The 17,221-nt window shown below is 42.3% G+C and overlaps 8 protein-coding genes across 8 annotated transcripts in view; 5 read left to right on the forward strand and 3 right to left on the reverse strand.

Moving 5' to 3' along the window:
* Positions 1-1,896, forward strand: part of SS1G_05701 (hypothetical protein) — a gene marked incomplete at both ends in the record, with an annotated part of 2,676 nt that extends 780 nt beyond the window's left edge. Inside the window, 3 exons of the mRNA XM_001592730.1 lie at positions 119-323; positions 375-1,491; positions 1,546-1,896. Of these exons, the coding sequence (XP_001592780.1) occupies positions 119-323; positions 375-1,491; positions 1,546-1,896 (1,673 nt within the window). The remainder of the gene's footprint in view (positions 1-118; positions 324-374; positions 1,492-1,545) is intronic.
* Positions 1,897-3,329: 1,433 nt separating this feature from the next.
* SS1G_05702 (hypothetical protein) lies at positions 3,330-4,488 on the forward strand (the record flags this gene model as incomplete). The annotated part of the gene is made up of 2 exons (XM_001592731.1): positions 3,330-3,775; positions 3,981-4,488. The coding sequence occupies 2 exons, from the start codon at positions 3,330-3,332 to the stop codon at positions 4,486-4,488; spliced, it is 954 nt and encodes a 317-aa protein (XP_001592781.1).
* A 2,961-nt stretch (positions 4,489-7,449) lies between these two features.
* Positions 7,450-7,671, forward strand: SS1G_05703 (predicted protein; the record flags this gene model as incomplete). The annotated part of the gene is made up of 1 exon (XM_001592732.1): positions 7,450-7,671. The coding sequence occupies one exon, from the start codon at positions 7,450-7,452 to the stop codon at positions 7,669-7,671; it is 222 nt and encodes a 73-aa protein (XP_001592782.1).
* A 1,395-nt stretch (positions 7,672-9,066) lies between these two features.
* On the reverse strand, positions 9,067-10,079 carry SS1G_05704 (predicted protein; the record flags this gene model as incomplete). Its single annotated transcript, XM_001592733.1, has 5 exons — positions 9,067-9,144; positions 9,465-9,583; positions 9,667-9,730; positions 9,875-9,897; positions 9,956-10,079. 5 exons carry the CDS (start codon positions 10,077-10,079, stop codon positions 9,067-9,069), a joined length of 408 nt encoding a protein of 135 aa, XP_001592783.1.
* Positions 10,080-10,730: 651 nt separating this feature from the next.
* SS1G_05705 (predicted protein) lies at positions 10,731-11,302 on the reverse strand (the record flags this gene model as incomplete). Its single annotated transcript, XM_001592734.1, has 3 exons — positions 10,731-10,871; positions 10,961-11,044; positions 11,273-11,302. The coding sequence occupies 3 exons, from the start codon at positions 11,300-11,302 to the stop codon at positions 10,731-10,733; spliced, it is 255 nt and encodes an 84-aa protein (XP_001592784.1).
* A 947-nt stretch (positions 11,303-12,249) lies between these two features.
* SS1G_05706 (hypothetical protein) lies at positions 12,250-13,287 on the forward strand (the record flags this gene model as incomplete). The annotated part of the gene is made up of 3 exons (XM_001592735.1): positions 12,250-12,774; positions 12,936-13,063; positions 13,152-13,287. The coding sequence occupies 3 exons, from the start codon at positions 12,250-12,252 to the stop codon at positions 13,285-13,287; spliced, it is 789 nt and encodes a 262-aa protein (XP_001592785.1).
* A 395-nt stretch (positions 13,288-13,682) lies between these two features.
* Positions 13,683-14,151, reverse strand: SS1G_05707 (predicted protein; the record flags this gene model as incomplete). Its single annotated transcript, XM_001592736.1, has 2 exons — positions 13,683-13,881; positions 14,138-14,151. The coding sequence occupies 2 exons, from the start codon at positions 14,149-14,151 to the stop codon at positions 13,683-13,685; spliced, it is 213 nt and encodes a 70-aa protein (XP_001592786.1).
* A 1,495-nt stretch (positions 14,152-15,646) lies between these two features.
* SS1G_05708 (predicted protein) lies at positions 15,647-16,821 on the forward strand (the record flags this gene model as incomplete). The annotated part of the gene is made up of 2 exons (XM_001592737.1): positions 15,647-15,850; positions 16,669-16,821. 2 exons carry the CDS (start codon positions 15,647-15,649, stop codon positions 16,819-16,821), a joined length of 357 nt encoding a protein of 118 aa, XP_001592787.1.
* Between the last annotated feature and the right edge of the window lie 400 nt (positions 16,822-17,221).

Below are 17,221 nucleotides of genomic sequence, written 5' to 3' on the forward strand. Positions count from 1 at the left end.
AGGTAGTATGATGCTGGGTGGAACAAAGGCAGTAAATGGCCAAGCCAGTGACAAATGCGACGCGAAGGTGGGTTGAATCAAAGCCCCGTAGCGTACCAGCTTATTGTGCTGACGAGAGACATCAATAGACAACCCAGCTTTTCTATGTTAGCCACCACGTCGCCCACGATCAAAGTATTATCCGACGACTTGGAAATGGAATCGCAAAAGGTCAGATCTATGTATGAGTCGGGCTCGGGGTTTGACTGGCGCGATGGGAAGGACGACGCAACTGATAATCGTTTAACTGTTGGAGGGGAATCCATACCCGAAAGGCCTGTTACGTGAGTGTGGAACTGCTTACTGATAATTCCGCTCTCCACTAATTAATCTAGGGCAAACAGTTACCTCACTCCAAATGGCATAGGAGTACCACCACGATCCGCGAGCGCATTGTCAAACAGAAGACCTGCCGAGTTAGCTGGGGGAATCGAAGATTGGGAAGATGTGAATGGGAACGATGTCGATAGATATGGCTTCATTAATCAGAGGACCACCTCCAGACCCGGCACACCAGAACCAAAGCCACCACAACGCGTTTCAACTGTACTTCACTTAGCCTCGCAGGCACCACGACGAAAACGAACCTTTGGTCGATCACCTTCTACTGCGAATTCCCAGAGAGGCCTCAAACGTACGCCTAGTCGAAAGGTTTCTGCGAGATCATCAAAAAGGTCACAGGGGGATAATGCATCAATACGCAGTTCGCGAAGCTCTCAACTAAGGCAGGCCGCCAACCGATTACCGGGGAATAAAGATAGAAGATGGATGGACGAGGCAGGTGATATGTTGACTTTACCTCCGGGACTGGCGGATATTGCTGAAGAAGTGGAAGGGGGTAAAGGTATGGAGTTGATGAAGAGGAAAGAATCGGAACGAACAGAGAAATGGAGGAGGATGGCGAAAATAATCAAGGGCAAGGATGGAGAGGGAATGGAATTCGAATTCGATACGAAAAGTTCCAAATTAATAGAAAGGACGTGGAAAGGGATTCCTGATCGTTGGCGGTCTGCGGCATGGTATTCATTTCTTGCTTCTTCAGCCAAGAAGAGAAAAGGTAGCCCACAAGAGGAAGATATAATTCAAGCTTTCCATAGGCTACAGGATCAAAGTTCAGCGGATGATGTTCAGATCGATCTGGATGTTCCTCGGACAATCAATAGTCACATCATGTTTAGAAGAAGATATAGAGGAGGTCAGCGATTACTCTTTAGAGTTCTTCACGCTTTATCACTATACTTTCCAGCTACTGGGTATGTTCAGGGTATGGCATCATTAGCAGCTACTCTTCTGTGTTACTATGATGAAGAAAAATGCTTCGTCATGCTAGTACGAATGTGGACTTTACGTGGTCTGGAGAAATTATACGAACCAGGGTTTCCAGGTTTGATGGCTGCTTTGGATGAATTTTCAACCAAATGGCTAGATAATGGTGAGGTATCGGCTAAGCTAGTAAGTGTTTTGATATTCCACTTATCTCACTCATACAAACACTGACTCTGATAGAATGAACTTGGCATAGAACCAACTGCATACGGTACTCGATGGTATCTCACTCTTTTCAACTATTCGATTCCTTTCCCAGCTCAACTTCGTGTTTGGGATGTATTCATGCTTCTAGGAGATGAAGACGAATCATTACCTTACTGTAAAGATCGACCATTCGCAGGTGGTTTGGATATTGTTCATGCTACTAGTGCGGCGTTAATCGATGGTACTAGAGATATATTACTTGACAGTGATTTCGAGAGCTCAATGAAAGTCCTTACCAGCTGGATCCCAGTCAAGGATGAGGAATTATTGATGAAAGTTGCGAAAGCGGAATGGAAGTTACATCGAGTGAAGAGGAGAAGTTGAGCTGAGTTATAAGGAAGGAGAAACAAGATACCCGACGATGTCACAAAATCGTCACCACGTTGGAGTACATATTACTGTACTGCTAACACAACGAATATTTCCTTTGTTTTGATGCCTTGATGTTGGGCTGTTAGCTCATTCATTCTTTTTCTTTCCAAAGTCATTTGCTGCTCGTTTTTACTGCACTATACCATACACGCATGGGGTGGGTTTTATATTATATCTTTTTAATCTATTGACTTTCCTTGAGAGAGAAAGGTGAAGTGGGGTTCTATTCTTCATTGTATATTTCATTTTCTTAGGAAGGTAAGGGTTAGCGGGTGGGATAATATATAGCAATAAAATGGCTATGGATGGCTATGGATATAGCCTTTAAATTTTTGCTTGAAGGAAGGTGGAAATTAGGTTTGGGATGGGAGTGAGAATTTGTTGGATTGGATGGCTTGAGGGGAAGAGGGTAATTGGAGGAGATAAGGAGAAGGGAATGGGAATATTGAGTGTTATATCAATGTTCCCCGTACTTCAAAGGGATATAATGTTTACTATAGAGTGATGTGGAGAGTGGGATTTATTAGAGTAGAGAAGCTGTCATGTAGATATGATGTGAGAGGAGGAAAAGAGGGAGAAGTGGTAGATAGATAGAGATGCAAGATAGAGATGCTAAATGGTGAATCCAAGGTCAGATGGTATGGATGGGTGGATGGATGGGTGAGTGAATGGATGGATGGAAAGTTATAAATAAATAAATAGATTATTTTATTATGTTGTATTGCTATATTGTTTGTGACAGTAAGAGTAAATGAAAGTGAGAATAAGTAAATGAAAATAAGAATAAGAATAAAAAATAAAATTAACAAAAGAGAGAGAAGTTATAGAATTTTTACAAATACATATCTCAGGCTAGACTAGAAAGAGATTTCTAAATCAAATAATTTTTTTTATAAATAAATTAATTAATTGATAAAAAGAAAGAAGAGGAATAGAAATGATATAATTGTCACGATTCACCATTAGGTTTGATGGTGTTACGATGGTAGCAAACTGATTAATTAGGAGAGCTTAGGCCTTGTGCAAACACGATCAGATTTCATCGAATTAGTATTTGATCTTGGTCACCTTAAGATCGCATGCGCACGCACCATCAGAAATCACGTGATAAGGAGCCCTGAGGAGCCAGAAAGCTCCTGGGGGCTCCCTTTATCGATCATTATATAGTCAGAGTAGTTTCATAGTTTAGAGGCTTCGTGCTCAACTTAGTTATCAATTAGTTTACCTACTTTCTACTTGATCTAGTAACGAATTCACTTTCAAGCGAATACCAATGATAAAGCCTTAACCCATAACTACCAACCGACGAACCTAAGGCAACCGCTGCCTTTAGTACAGTATCGTTACACTTTGAGCATCGTTACGGTTAAGCTATATCAGTTACGATGGATTCCAGTCAGCCACCCACCGAACCAGTTTCCTTCACTTCCATCGGGGCCCCAGAGCAGGCCGCCGCCACCATGGAGCCAAGACGAGCAATCCAGGTATCCACCCCTGACTTGTTCCACGGAGATCGTAGCAAGCATCGAGCTTTTGTCGCACAAGCTGATCTTTACTACGCCTTCAATGGACAACTCTTCTTGACACAAATGCAAAGGATCTTGTGGTTGATCTCGTTCTTCCGAGGAACTGCGTTCAATTGGATCGAACCTTTCTTCAATGACCTAATGACCAAGACAACCGACAGCCAACTCAATGAAAATATGAAACCTGAGACACGCCGCCTCTTCAATACTTACGAGTCATTCAGACAAGGATTCGATAGGGCTTTCGGGGAAGTTGACCCCGATCACATGGCTGAGAGAGCATTACGACAACTTAAGCAGACAGGGTCAGTTACAACCTACACTGCTAAATTCCAACAATACGCCGGGCGTATTATATGGGATGATGACTACCTTAGATCCCAGTTCTATAAGGGACTCAAGGATATCATCAAGGACAAGCTAGCTAGAGCTCCGAAACCGCCAAACCTTTCCGAGTTAATCGAGACCTCCATCCTAATTGATAATCGTTTTTATGAACAATGAATAGAGAAGAAGGGAATCACTCAAGAGAGTAGAAAGTTTCCAAAACATCAGTACCAGAACAGACACTATGATGCCGGCGATCCAATGGAGTTGGACGGAGCTGAACGCCGCCATAAACCAAACGGGACTTAGTGTTAAAAAGAAGAAGAAACGCAAGGAAAATAATCTATGCTTCACCTGTGGTAAAGGTGGACATATGTCTGGGGATTGTTCCCAGAAAAAGCCTTTCGCCGCGAAGGGCAAGAAACAAGTAAGATTTGGAACCAAGAAACAAGTAAGATTTGGAACCAAGAAACTGGGATCCCGAGAAGCGGGTGCCCTAGAAGGTAGCTTCAGAGAGATTGAACAATTAATCATAGAAGTCAACCTGGAGAACCAGGAAGTCAAGGCCCTGATCGATTCAGGAGCTATAGGAATATTTATGGATCCCGACTTTGCCAAAGAAAATGGGATCCCCACCGAGCCAAAAGAGCACCCCTACCAGCTAACGCTGTTGGGAGGCAAGAAGGCCTAAGCTCTCCTAATTAATCAGTTTGCTACCATCGTAACACCATCAAACCTAATGGTGAATCGTGACAATAATGTAATAAGAGTTATATAAGAGAGTTCTGTTGTATTATATGATTTTGATTTTGATTTTGATTTATTATTAAATGAGATTAGGGAGGTAAAATAAGGAGTATTAAGTAAATTTATATGAGTATATAAATATAAAAGTAAAATATATTTTGGAGTTTAGAGAGAAATGACGAATTGGTAGGTAGGTAGTTAGAGTAAATAAATACAATTTTAAAGTGGTGGATGTGATATGATGAAGTAGTAATTAAGTTTGAATTGATGAGGAGATTGAAGAGAGAGGAGGGGAGGGAGAAGAGGAGAGGAGGGAGATATTAGCTGGGGGGTATAGTGGTATAGTGAGTGGTATGTGAGGGTTTTGAAAACTGGAGTTGCTGGTGGGTACTGGATTGAATATTAGTAATAATAGTAAACTAACAATCGATTGGATCTAACTATAACTAGTACTATACTGATTGTACAATGAGCCCGTGTTACTGGGTCGAATATTATATTGCTGATTATATAATAGCATAGAATATATAAGAGAAACCTGCTATCTGATTAGGATCATCTTTGATTTATTCTTTTGTGTTTTTAATAATATATAAAAGAGTGTTCATTTTAAAAGTATAATAATATTCAGATATCAATAGAATAATAGAAATATTGTTAAAAGGAATAGAAGTTACCGGTACTAATCACGTGTCGTGATTAGTAATACGGTTACCTAAACAGGCTAGATTAGACGAACCATAAGCAGGCATATTGGTCCCCTCCGAGGATACCAAGAGGAGATCTTAATATGCCTACAGACGTAGTAATATAGTCAATATAGAGGCCTCTTCCACCCAATCTTTTAATAAATATTATATATAGGATTTCTTTCAAAGATACAGGGCATTTCTCATTTTGTAGTCTTCATTATAAAATCCCCTCTAATTATGATTCGAAACGAAATGTATGGAACTTTATATGTATACGATAGCACAGTTTATTTTACTATTGATATTGTAACATGTATGACTAGTTATCTGAGAAAATATTTTTGAAACTCGATGTATATTCTTTAGAGTTAGGTAGAATTATAACTAGAATTTTGAATTAGATATATGATGTTTAAGGTCATGTACATAATAAACTAGAGATATTAACGATTTCTAATAGAAATATAAGAATTGAATCTAAGTTAAAAGTAATAGGTAGGAAAAAAGGGAGCGGTAATTTGCGAAAAGATTTGAAACTGTTAAAAGGAATGACCTTACACAGGGAATAGTGGGAAGCTGATAGGGCAGAACTGAGGCTATATTGGTCTAGTATATTAATCACTCACTATCTAAGTTCTACGGAAGTGCGAAGCTCTCCTACAGAGAGCTTCTCAATCTAGTCCTAATAGGACTAGTGCCCTGTGCACGTGCTACGCAGGAACCATTCACTTTAACAGAAACCTTGATTTGAAAAAGAAGTCGATTAATTTAAAACGGTACTTTTGCAAGCTGAGTATGATATTAACTAGCTTGCCTTTCAATTTTAGTATATGAAGTTTTGTGGTCATGGGATTCCGTTCGAGGTGTGGTAAAGAAAAAGCGATTATGAGAATTTGCATACTTATATGGTGCACAAGTTTGCTGGTCCCTTTGAGGATGATTGAACTGGATGAGTATGGCACATTTTACGAACCTTGCTCATCAATCGTGAATTTATAACCTGTACTCGTTATCAGATGCTTCTAAGATATAAAAAGAGGATAGTAAGAGGTACTGTGCCAAATTGTTGACCTTTTAGCTAAACTATATCTTCAGGTTGGAAAAAATCTATCTTCTCGTGCCTCACGTAACGTAATGCTTGAAGCTTGCAATGTGGCATAAAATAACTATGGTCCAAAATTCGTATTCGATCGATCCTCTTTGACGAGAGGAAAAAATAGGTGCTTGATATGACATTGAAAGATGGATATCAATCATAGGATCAATATAAAGTCGGAGCGAATATGATACTGTTTGCATCGGGAGGGAGGATACGGCGGAGTGGAGATATGAAGATGAGTAGAGATCGATAATCAATAATTATCTATCCTCCTAACTTAAGCTTGAGCATAGAATGTTGAGAATCGGATAGATAACATATGGTAGAAAAAACCTCGTTCCAGAGATAATGGAACAGAATGCGAGAGATTAAATGTAGGGATTTTCAAACTCTGAAACAAGCAGCTGTAACTGGAACTGGAAACGCCTTGAATCTTCAGATATTCCCTCCACAGAAGTCCTCATTCAAGATAGTGCATCCCAAAATCACTGCAAGCTGATTGTTTTTGCCAATGGTACTTGTTCGTATACTGCCGATTGAAATATCCTCAGTAAGGTTCTTGTCTCGACTCAAATTGGAAAACTTTTCTTGAGTTCCCATTCCAAGTAAATGAGTGTAATTAGGTTTTGTGCAATTTTTCAAGATTTCTCGCGTGGTTGCAAACTTTTGCTACTTCCATCTATATAATTCCAAGCGTGCCAGAACCGAGGAAAAGTGTGTTGCGGGGGAAAGAACAGAGAGAAAGTGAGGGAGGAGTATTGAATCGGACTTTGATTCTAGGAGTTTAGTATATCTAGGCTTTAGCGTGATAGAGGTGTAACTCTTTTTAGGTTGCTCCAAGGAAAGAAAGAAAGAAAGCTGTCTGCTTTTGCAGATGGAGCTAAGGAACGACACAAAGCTGATGCTTCGCACTCAATGCACCAATGGGAAGGGCTTTTTGAGATACAAAATTGAATAGCTACTTGGCGGTACCAAAGGTTATAAATGAATATCTGTGTAGATCCCCAATCGATAAAGTTGGCTAAATACTAGTATCCAAGATTCTTCCCAGCACATGGTTTCCTCGTGGCGGCTTCGTGACAGCGTATGATGCCGGCCGGTTGAATTTTCCCCAATGTCGTTCCCCTCGTGGATAGATATTATCGCCTTGGCTGGTATCGAGTGGCACGTTAGCTTATATCTACGAAGTTTGTGGATGTATTCGCTTGTACAGCTCGCATTGTTGCTAGGATGTACAGCAGCATTAGACGACGATTTGGCTTGTTTGGGAAGTGGTGAAATGATCATCGTTGCTCAAGGCCGAATCTGTATTCTCGAATGGAAGAGTCTTGCCTGAAAATTTAGTTCATGTCGGCGCAAGCTTACGAGTGTCGTTACGTTAGTCTAACGGGTATTGAAATCCATTGTGGCTGGTACATTATTTTCGTATCTAGACAGACATTCGGTGTATTTGTCTTTCAATGTGCTAGATGTATTGATTCAAACGATCAATATTTGATATTCTTCCATGACCGGAGAATCTTTTTGGGCGGTTGGAGGGGCATGAATTTTTCCAGGTACCACATTTAATGTCACGAGAAGTGGGGTTTTCCGCAAGGTTAGATGGATCGAAGAAGGCAAGCTTCATACTCGAGTACTAAAAGTACATAATGGACGTATGGGATCAACGCGGAACTCTAATGATGGCGTGTTTGATTCGCCACATGTTGGGATCTTCAAATTCAAGTTCAAGCTCAAGCTCAAGCTCACACTCACAACGTTAAGGCAAGAGAATGATCGACATGTTGCTGTTGAGAACTCAAGATTCTTATCAGACGGGCTGTCAGATGGAGTCGGTTGTGCCAAAATCGGGCACGGGCATCCGTCTAGAGTTGTCGATCGTATTGAAGATTCGTGTACTCCACCAAACACTCTTGTTCCGAATATGTTTTTTGGGCAGTAATAATTAACAATGATTGGTAATCTTTCTCGTTGTGGATTCATGTCCCGCTTCTCAATATAAGAATCTAGGGAAATCGTATGATTCATTGAGATCTACATTGTCCGGAAATCGTATGATTGCAATGAGATCTACAGCATTACATTCAGAAGTAGGAATATACAGCTTCTCTACACGTGGTAGAGTAGATGAGCAGGTGTGCTATGGTTTCTGAAAAAGAGTTGTCAAAACACCCAACGGGCTATGTCTAACCCCGCTAGAAAAAGGTAACTGAACATCGGTGGAGGCAAAAGTTTGTACGCGTCAAGCTACCTGGCTGTCGAATAGGCATGTAGGATTCTCCAACTTGTGGCTCTCCTACTTAGCCCTTTCTGTACTCCAGTCCGAAAAGTACGTCAATCTCTTTCTGATCAAGGAAAAAAAAAGTAAATAACCAGGAATTTCAAAAAGAAAACATCTACCACCATCGTATAATTAATAAAGTTGATTAGACAAGTATATGGACGGAAGTTCTCAAAATTACTTAGACTGGCACTATGACCCCTTAGAGGCTCGAGTTCTATGCATAATCGTCCCTTCGTAGTAGCAAGTTACCAAAACGATCTCATACGCACAGAAGAAAGAAGGATGACAAGGACTTAGTGAGCGATGAAAGCATCAACCAGGTTCACGGGATACAAGGTTTTTGATTTATCCCGTGTTTGAGAACCCCTTAATGTTTGGACTCAAGATTTTTGCTAGAATCTAAAGTCGTTTGAATCTTGATAGACTTCAACACTTTAATGCGTCTTATCACACACCTTGGAAACTCATTAAAATCCCATCTGTATCCTTGGTTAGGAGGTGACTTCGGAGGTTCCGGCCATTCATCTTAGATGCATTTTGATAATGTCTTGGAGATTAGCCCAACAATGCGTCATGGAAGAATATTCTCGAACATTCAATATCGATAGAATGAAGTTGTTTTATTATGATGTGGTGGAAGCCAAGTACTCGTACCGTTGCTACATGTTCGAGAACGAATTGCTTTTTTTGCAACTACAGAGCACACACCGCTCCACCAACCCCTTTATCCATTCATGTCTCTCTTAAACCAACGGTGTAGGAATTGATTTTGATTGATTTAATATCAGCGTATGCACACAATCAGGTATCCTGAACGCAAAGATACAGACGGCATTACAACTTACAGCACCTACGTAGCAATTCGGGCATGTTGCATCAAGCTTCAACACCAAAATTATCCGACGCCCCTTCATCTCTCTCTCACGAAATTTGGCGAGCGCCAAGGCACGGTCACCCGTGATTCCTAAAACTTTTAATGATGCTATCCGCTCGGAGAAATTGATTGCATAGAGAACATTCGGGTTCATTACTGTATTTTGCAATTACCTATTTGTGCTACGAAAGAAGAATAAGCCAGCAACATGCAACAATCCCACGCGTTGGCGTTCCCCTGCCAATGGTGACTACATACCACTTGGACGAAAAGCAAACTCTAGAAGCCTAAAAAAAGTCTCCTTCATGTAACCAGCTGAATCTAACGCCGACCTCGGGAGCTTAACCGTTCCCATTCAGGAACATTAGACAGAGAACTTACCAGGTACCAGGTACCCAGGTATACTATAATAGAAAGCAATCTCGAAATCAAGTAACACGAGCATCAAGCCATGACACCTACCTTTGCCGTGTTGATGCGGTGCCCCCCTCCAATTGGCAAGCTTTGACCAATTTACTATGGGAGATTGCCAGTCAATGGAGACTCGAGAATTTACAATTCTGGCACACAGAAGAAACCAGTGCATTGTCGGAAAATAAGAATTCTCCATAATCTGGTAATTAGGCAGAAAAGTCTCTTCTCTGATGTTTGACAGCTAACCCATCGCCGGCCTACCTTATAAGCCTTCTAGCCCCTGACTCCTAACCTAAAACAGATAATACCGTTACCCAGGTCAGGTAGGCTCGAGACAAATTGGTACAACCGAGGTATAACGTTTTGCCAACTACAGTACTTATCTAGCAGTTACCTAGTAGTTAATCTCTTCACAAAACCTGAAATGAACACAAGTGACAAAATGATATTCCCTTTTCATCAACGCCATCATCATTGTCAGGTCAGATTTGATTAACTGGGAGATGAAGTGGTCCTTTCATAACGGAGCTTAGCGAAAATTCGATGCTTATACCTTATTTGGTTGGCCCAGACCCGTACCGGTTGGATTTGATGATCTGCCTTGTGTTTCAAAGAGACACAGGATTTAACGACGACCGATGAACCATCAATTCAGATCTCTCGAAACACCCAATTAACAGGCGCGAGTGAGGACCCTAAAAGTCTTAATCATACAGGGTGAGAAATTAATGTCGGTCTCGCAAATGTATCGAGTATGGGGCGACCTGACGTATGAGCACTAGAAGATTAGGGCCAACCAACTACGTTTTAAAATGCCAGTGTATTATGGAGAACCTGCATCCTGGATATGTTCACGAGCTCCAAGTGGATGAGAGGAGCGCCATGCACCTCCCACAAATCCTTCATCCCTGCAAACCTTGCGGTAGGTGGTCGCGCTTCGAGAAGAAACCAACGAACACACAGCCTAGCCAGCCATACGTATACCGTATTAGGTAGGTCTGTAGCTGGGGGAGAAAATCTCGTTTCTTACCAATCTCCAACTTACATACATACATCCGTAATGTTGTGACTACTCAATTCCCTCATCAGGCACCGATTTTCTCGAGCACCCGGAAGGGGCTCTGACCATTTAGCACCCTAGCCTTGGCACACATAAGCTTCCATTGATGCATTCGACTTCTTCTTCTGTGGCCCTATGGCCGACGTCTCCAGTCTTCTCCACCCCAATCTCAGCCCCAGGCGTCGGGATCCAAAACCTAGTTAGTTGATCATCAACCATTGGCACATTTTACACTTTTTTGTATTCCTAGGTGCCCTTGGTGAACCGGCAACCCAATCACTTTCCTACAGGCTACTACTATGTACATGCACATCTTCGTAGTCTGCCACTGCCATTTCGGATAAGGGCTTTGCTCACGAAAAGATCCCAAGCTTGTATCACTTAGTATATTGGGCAATGTTATTACCCTTTGCAGACCATCTAAAGTCAAAACAGTAAACTCGAAAAGCAAAATTCCCACTTGCCCCACCATCTTCGCTGTTTGTAATATCGGATACCCCTGCTTCATTTTTTATTTCGCACTTCACAAGCAATCTCGAGCTCAACGGCAATTTCAGTCTGCTTCTTTTCCAAGGTTGTTGTCACTATCTGTACCGAGCGTTTTAGTGGAAATCACTCTTCAACGCCTGCTCCCCCGTTCTTCAGGCTTACAACCAGTCGATCTTGTCCTTTTTCTTGATAAAGCACACGACTTTTATGTATAACACAACCTTTTTTACCCTGAGGATCGTCCCTGCAGTTGAGAGACCTTTTTCTGTCAACTTCTAGATCTTGAGTCAATACTCGTGGCCCTGTGATTTGCCGATTCAGATTAAGCTCCGCAGTCCCACACATCACTAGCATTTCAAATCCCGGATCTATCTGGAATATCTGATATACACGGCTGAACCCAGACATTCAATTACCACGTACGAGTTGGCAAATATGGGTGAGAAGTGTGGGGGTTTATTCTAGTTCTACATAAAAGGTCGACGGGTCCATTGGCTAGCATCTGCCTATTTGCACCTCGCCGTTATCACTTTAAAGGTGCTTTTTTTTTCACACACGTTCTTACTTTCCTTTTTTTGGCTTTAGTGAATGCCTCCATTCCGACATGTTACTCACAATTAAACAGCCTGTCCACCACGGCTACAAGTCTTTTCATGAATATTCTCCACCAACACCACCAGCTAGCTCTCGTTTCCCACAAGCAGTGACAACTACTAGCTCTTCTAGCTCTTCAAGCTCTTCTACGTCGGCATCACAATCTTTTACTTCTTTAGCACTCAGGAAATCGACGAACATGTCGACTCACCATCGTGGATTGCCCCCAATGACATTACCACAGCCACCACAACCACCACAACAAGTAGTTCCGGCATTGAACCAACCAACGGGCCCATTACAATTACCAGCTCCGCCTCAGCAATGGCAAGGTGCAGAGGAGTCAATGAGAAACTGGCTTCAAGCAAAGGCCGAAGAGGATAAAAGGAAGCAGGAGGAAGAGAAGACGAGGCAAGAATCACTTAGATTAGAGCAAAGAAAGATCGAGCAGGATATGCTACGAACCTCCCTGGCGGGAGGAATCCCTCCGTACATGATTCCAATGGTCTTCGCTGGAATGGGTGGTGGGAATCTACCAAGTGCTAGCATAGAATGGGCTCAACACTACATGGCCCAAGCACATCAACTGCAGCAGCATCAACTTCAACAGCGATTAGTGCCAGGGCAAAGTCAGCATACCTCACCGGAGCAATTGCAGCGTGGTGACTCCCGGCCTACATTTGGAGGTCAGCATCCAGCGCCCGCTACTGTACCATCAACGCCCGTAGGACCTACGGGGCCAGGGTTTCTCCCTAATTACCAAATGTCTCCAGCGTCAAGATCAAGGCACACCGAGGGCTCATTGGCTAGAGCAGCTGCAAATTCCCAGCTCCCAAGATTAAATACAGGAGAAATGCTTATTCAGCCGCCTCCAGCAGCTTCTAGCATGCAAATATTACCGGGGCAATCAGGTCATCCCTTAGCACAATTGCAAAACGCCCAGCAGCAACAGGAACCACAATCTTCGCCTTCGATATACTTTCATCACTGGCAACCGCCTACATCACAAGCAGGTACGAGCAGCGCCCATCAGCCTCCGACACCTTCAGGCAAGCGTTTATAATTCTTCCGATGAATCAACTGTGCTAACTGTTTAACCAGACCATGTCTCTTCACCAAAGAAACGAAAAGCGACAGGGCCTCAGCAACCAGCTCCACATCCAAGCTCACTGCCACAGTATACCTCCCCTTCATTCTCACAGACAGGATCATCGATATCAGGCACGCCATCGAGTAGACGCTACGGACATTCAAGAAATCAAAGTGATGTCTCAGCTCGAGGAGGTGATTCACACGGCCGACCATCAAGTCGCCATAGACATACTGAAAGTGGTTTCAGTACTCAAAGCCTCACTTCACCCACCCGGTCACAAAGCCAGGAGCAGGTATCAGCACCTTCAGAGCCACGTGGTTCGAATACTGTTTCATCCCTACTCGAACACAGCGATTCCCGACCACGGGCGCTTTCTCAACCCCAAAATCAGCAAAGCCAATCTCAGCGAGACCGAGAACGTCACTACTCTGCAGTATCGGAGATTAGACGTGAAGAAAAGGCCATGGATGGGGAAGAGGTACGACGTTCTGGAAAACGTAACGATGGAAGAAATTAGACACGTTTCAGAAACTTGCCGATCAATAACCGATACGGAAAAGCATTCGCCAGCGAATGGAGTTCGTTTTTATTTGACGCATAGTCGAGAAACCGGTACGAGTACCATCTTCTATATCTTGTAACGGTATGGTACGATCTGCGACGCGGAACACGAATTTCCTATCTTCATATGAGTTCCTCCCACTACTCAGTCTAGCTCTCATTGACCCCTCACGCGAGCTAAGTCCCGCAGAACCGAGTCGTCAGCGGCAATGACACCACTGATTCACCACTTTATTTATTCATTCATCACCAAAGATGTTTTCTTCGTATCAACAGATGTTGCCTTTTATTTGCCTTCTACCCGCTTCGATATTGATTATTCAGAAGATACCCATTTTTTGCGCACCTTTTAGCCTTTTCTTGTTTACCTTTTACATTCTGCGCATCGAACTCTTTGAGAGTATTTTTACATTCTGTACATCATTTTTGTTACCTGTTGACAGGCATTTTTAGTTCTTGTATCATTATCCTTTTGTGCCTTCTTTTTTAACTCTGAGCTTTTTTTTGGATGTGCCTGGGTAGCACAATTCTTTTCAAACCCGCATGTGAAGACGGCAGCGCTGGTTCAAATCTTACACTATGTACATACTTATTTCTATTCTTAATCTTGTGGTGGATGTATATCCCAGTGGGCATGTATATAACAGAGTCTAGATCTGAGCTGGAAGAGTTAGGTGAGGGGGAAGTAACCATAGGCAGCAAGGTACCAGAGGAAGACAAACGAGGTCAGGCTGCAGAAAATTTGGGGAAATTTTGTGTCAAGCAAATTTCTTGATACATAGCAAACTAACCTGGACAATGAATCATCATCAAATTAAACCAAGCAATTTCTCGAAAAGCCTTCTTTTCGTTTCAATCCAACCGAACATGCGTCAAAAATTATGCCAAAATGCGTCATGCAGCTAGAGTGCGGCAGGGAATTTCTTCTTCCTCAGTCAGCCACTTCAACCAAAAAAGCGTACCTTGATTTATCCTGGTATAGTGGATCGGATGAGGAATCTAGAACAGGAAAAAGTCATTGGCACCCTTGTTTATTAGAGCCGCAAGTATTGCTGGAGATGGACAAGTCGATGAAATAAGAAATGTGACTATGCATGTTTCAAGGCGCAGGAAAGCTAGATGTTGCTTCCCAATGGTTCTGATTAGCAGATTGGATATAAGCTTTCCGTGTTCGAAAAGCTTAACTATTTGAACAAATTCACTGTTTTGATGATTTGTTTTATTTAATAGAATTCAACATTTAGGGGTTATAAATATCTCAATATGAATTTTTCTTTCAAAAAAAGTATCTGAATGTCCCGATTAGTTTCAACAATCCGAGGCTTCTCAATGTTTGGATTGCAGTCCGGATTAATTGGTTACCCTACCCTGCTTGTTCATGTCATCACCGAACCGTGGTCAGCACGGAATGGTAATCAGGGATTCGACGGTTTGTATATTAAAAAGTTTGTTGAACTAAAATGTTTGTAATTACAATTTTTTGAGTAGAACATACATACTTGGAAAACAACATGGTTGGTAAATAAATAACCTTCAGGTACGGACGGAGTACCGCTTAAAAACGAATAGCGCGTACAGATATGCTTGACAGGGGATTTATGCGGATAGAAAGAAGGATAGTGGCAGGTCCGGTACATTACATTTACATATCCTAACGTCTTAGGCATACTAGCTTCAGATCTGAACTCGGTGAACTGGCACTTCATTCGACTGTTTACCACTATGGTTGATGATAGATTAGAAGAGGGGTAACAAGACGATAAGGACCGAAGCTGCCAAGCGCGTAATCTGCGAATCTTCGACCATGGTCTCGACCTCCCACCGTCCTTGATCTAATTGAAAGGGTTTCTGGCTTGTCCGCGAGCAAATCGAGTAATTTAGGCTTATTAACAGGGTTCCGCAATTTCGTGCATCGTGGAACGTTCACATTCGGGATGCTACCATGGGTGTATCATATCCGCATCAGGAATTCTGTTCTCAAACTTGGATCTGTCAACGTGTACTATTGAAGTATGGATACTCCCGTGGCGCGAAAGCATGGGTATCTCGTCTTTTTCTCATGGCTTCCCTATCATCCAGATTCTATCATTCGAGTTCATCGCGTGTTACTGCTGTCTGCAGAAATTATTTACATAATTTGGGAACGGTAAGCAAGCACCTTAACAAACAACCTTATTGGAATATATACAACCTAATTGGTACAAGGTCCTGTAAGAGATAGATTGAAATTTACATAAATTCAAGCCACAACCTACCAAATTCATTAGACATGACCAATTCAAGACGTTCCTGAAAATCAAAACAAGAACGCTTTTTTACCTTCTTAGGTATAGCTTACTTCGACGGAGATTGATCCGAGAGATTGGCATGTTCGGCAGGGCTGCAGACCCTTGTTTTGCGCGTACTAGGATTGTTTAGATTAGATTGTGAGAGTTTACTCGATGTGGGCGTGGGGTCTAGTGGAGATTGTGTTTCGAGTTGAGTGATGGTTCATCTGAATTGGGCATTGTTGCTTAATATGTTTTTTTAATTAGGTTTTGTGAATAACTGCAGCTGCGGTATGGAAAAGGAAATTTGTTGTGTATGCGAAAGCAATTTCACATGCAACACCATGGGTGGGACATTAGGGAATCCAACGAGGAATGAGATAATGAACTTTGATCCCACCACACATGTGAATTTGCCTATTCCGGGTCGCACTTCTGAGCGGGATAATACCAAGGTTTTTCAGCCCTTTCTTTCTTTATCACCTGAAAAGAAAAGTAGCTGCATAATTTCGGCGCGAAAGATACATTGGTAACCCAATTGTACCAGTCGCAAACACCTTGGACGGACACGTGAGGTACAGGATGGAAATTACAGGCATGTAACCTACAATTTGACCGGTATCTGCTCCGAAATTCTCGAGTATAGCCACGGATTAGATAGGCATGTTGCAATTACTACACTTCGATATTCTTGCAGTTATTGATGCGACAGGATATTCATGCTACCCGTCCACTACTCAGCTACTATGGTACTCACTGCAGGCAAGTTCGATATCCCGAATGGCGACGTGCCTTCTCTGGCGACAATCATTCCCCCGACGGCGTCGGAAAGATGGCATGGACTTTATAACTTCCGGTTTGCATGTACACAACACGAATTTCATGCGTAGTTGCTGTCACGAATCACACGTTTATCATGCTGCAGCATTAATATTCTCACAGAATGGCAGATCATGAGGAATCAAGGTTCGAACTCTTCCCAATTAAGCGAGCCCCCTTTCAATCTTATTTCCCTTCGCCCAGTTCACATCAGATAACTCTTCACCCTGTTGAAATAAACTTCGACTTCGGAAAGGTCTCAATGTTAATTCGAAGGAAATCAAATGACGAATATGTAAGGAATAGAACCCCTGTCTCGAATATTCTCCTCAGATTATCAGATCAAACCATTCCACACCACAAACCTTCCCTTCTAATCCTTCTAGAATTATCAATCCTTCTATCTCAAACCCTCCTCGCCACAGACGCGC

The sequence above is a fragment of the Sclerotinia sclerotiorum genome, genomic scaffold, assembly GCF_000146945.2.
Source record: "Sclerotinia sclerotiorum 1980 UF-70 scaffold_7 genomic scaffold, whole genome shotgun sequence".
In the NCBI taxonomy this organism is placed as follows: Eukaryota; Fungi; Ascomycota; class Leotiomycetes; order Helotiales; family Sclerotiniaceae; genus Sclerotinia; species Sclerotinia sclerotiorum.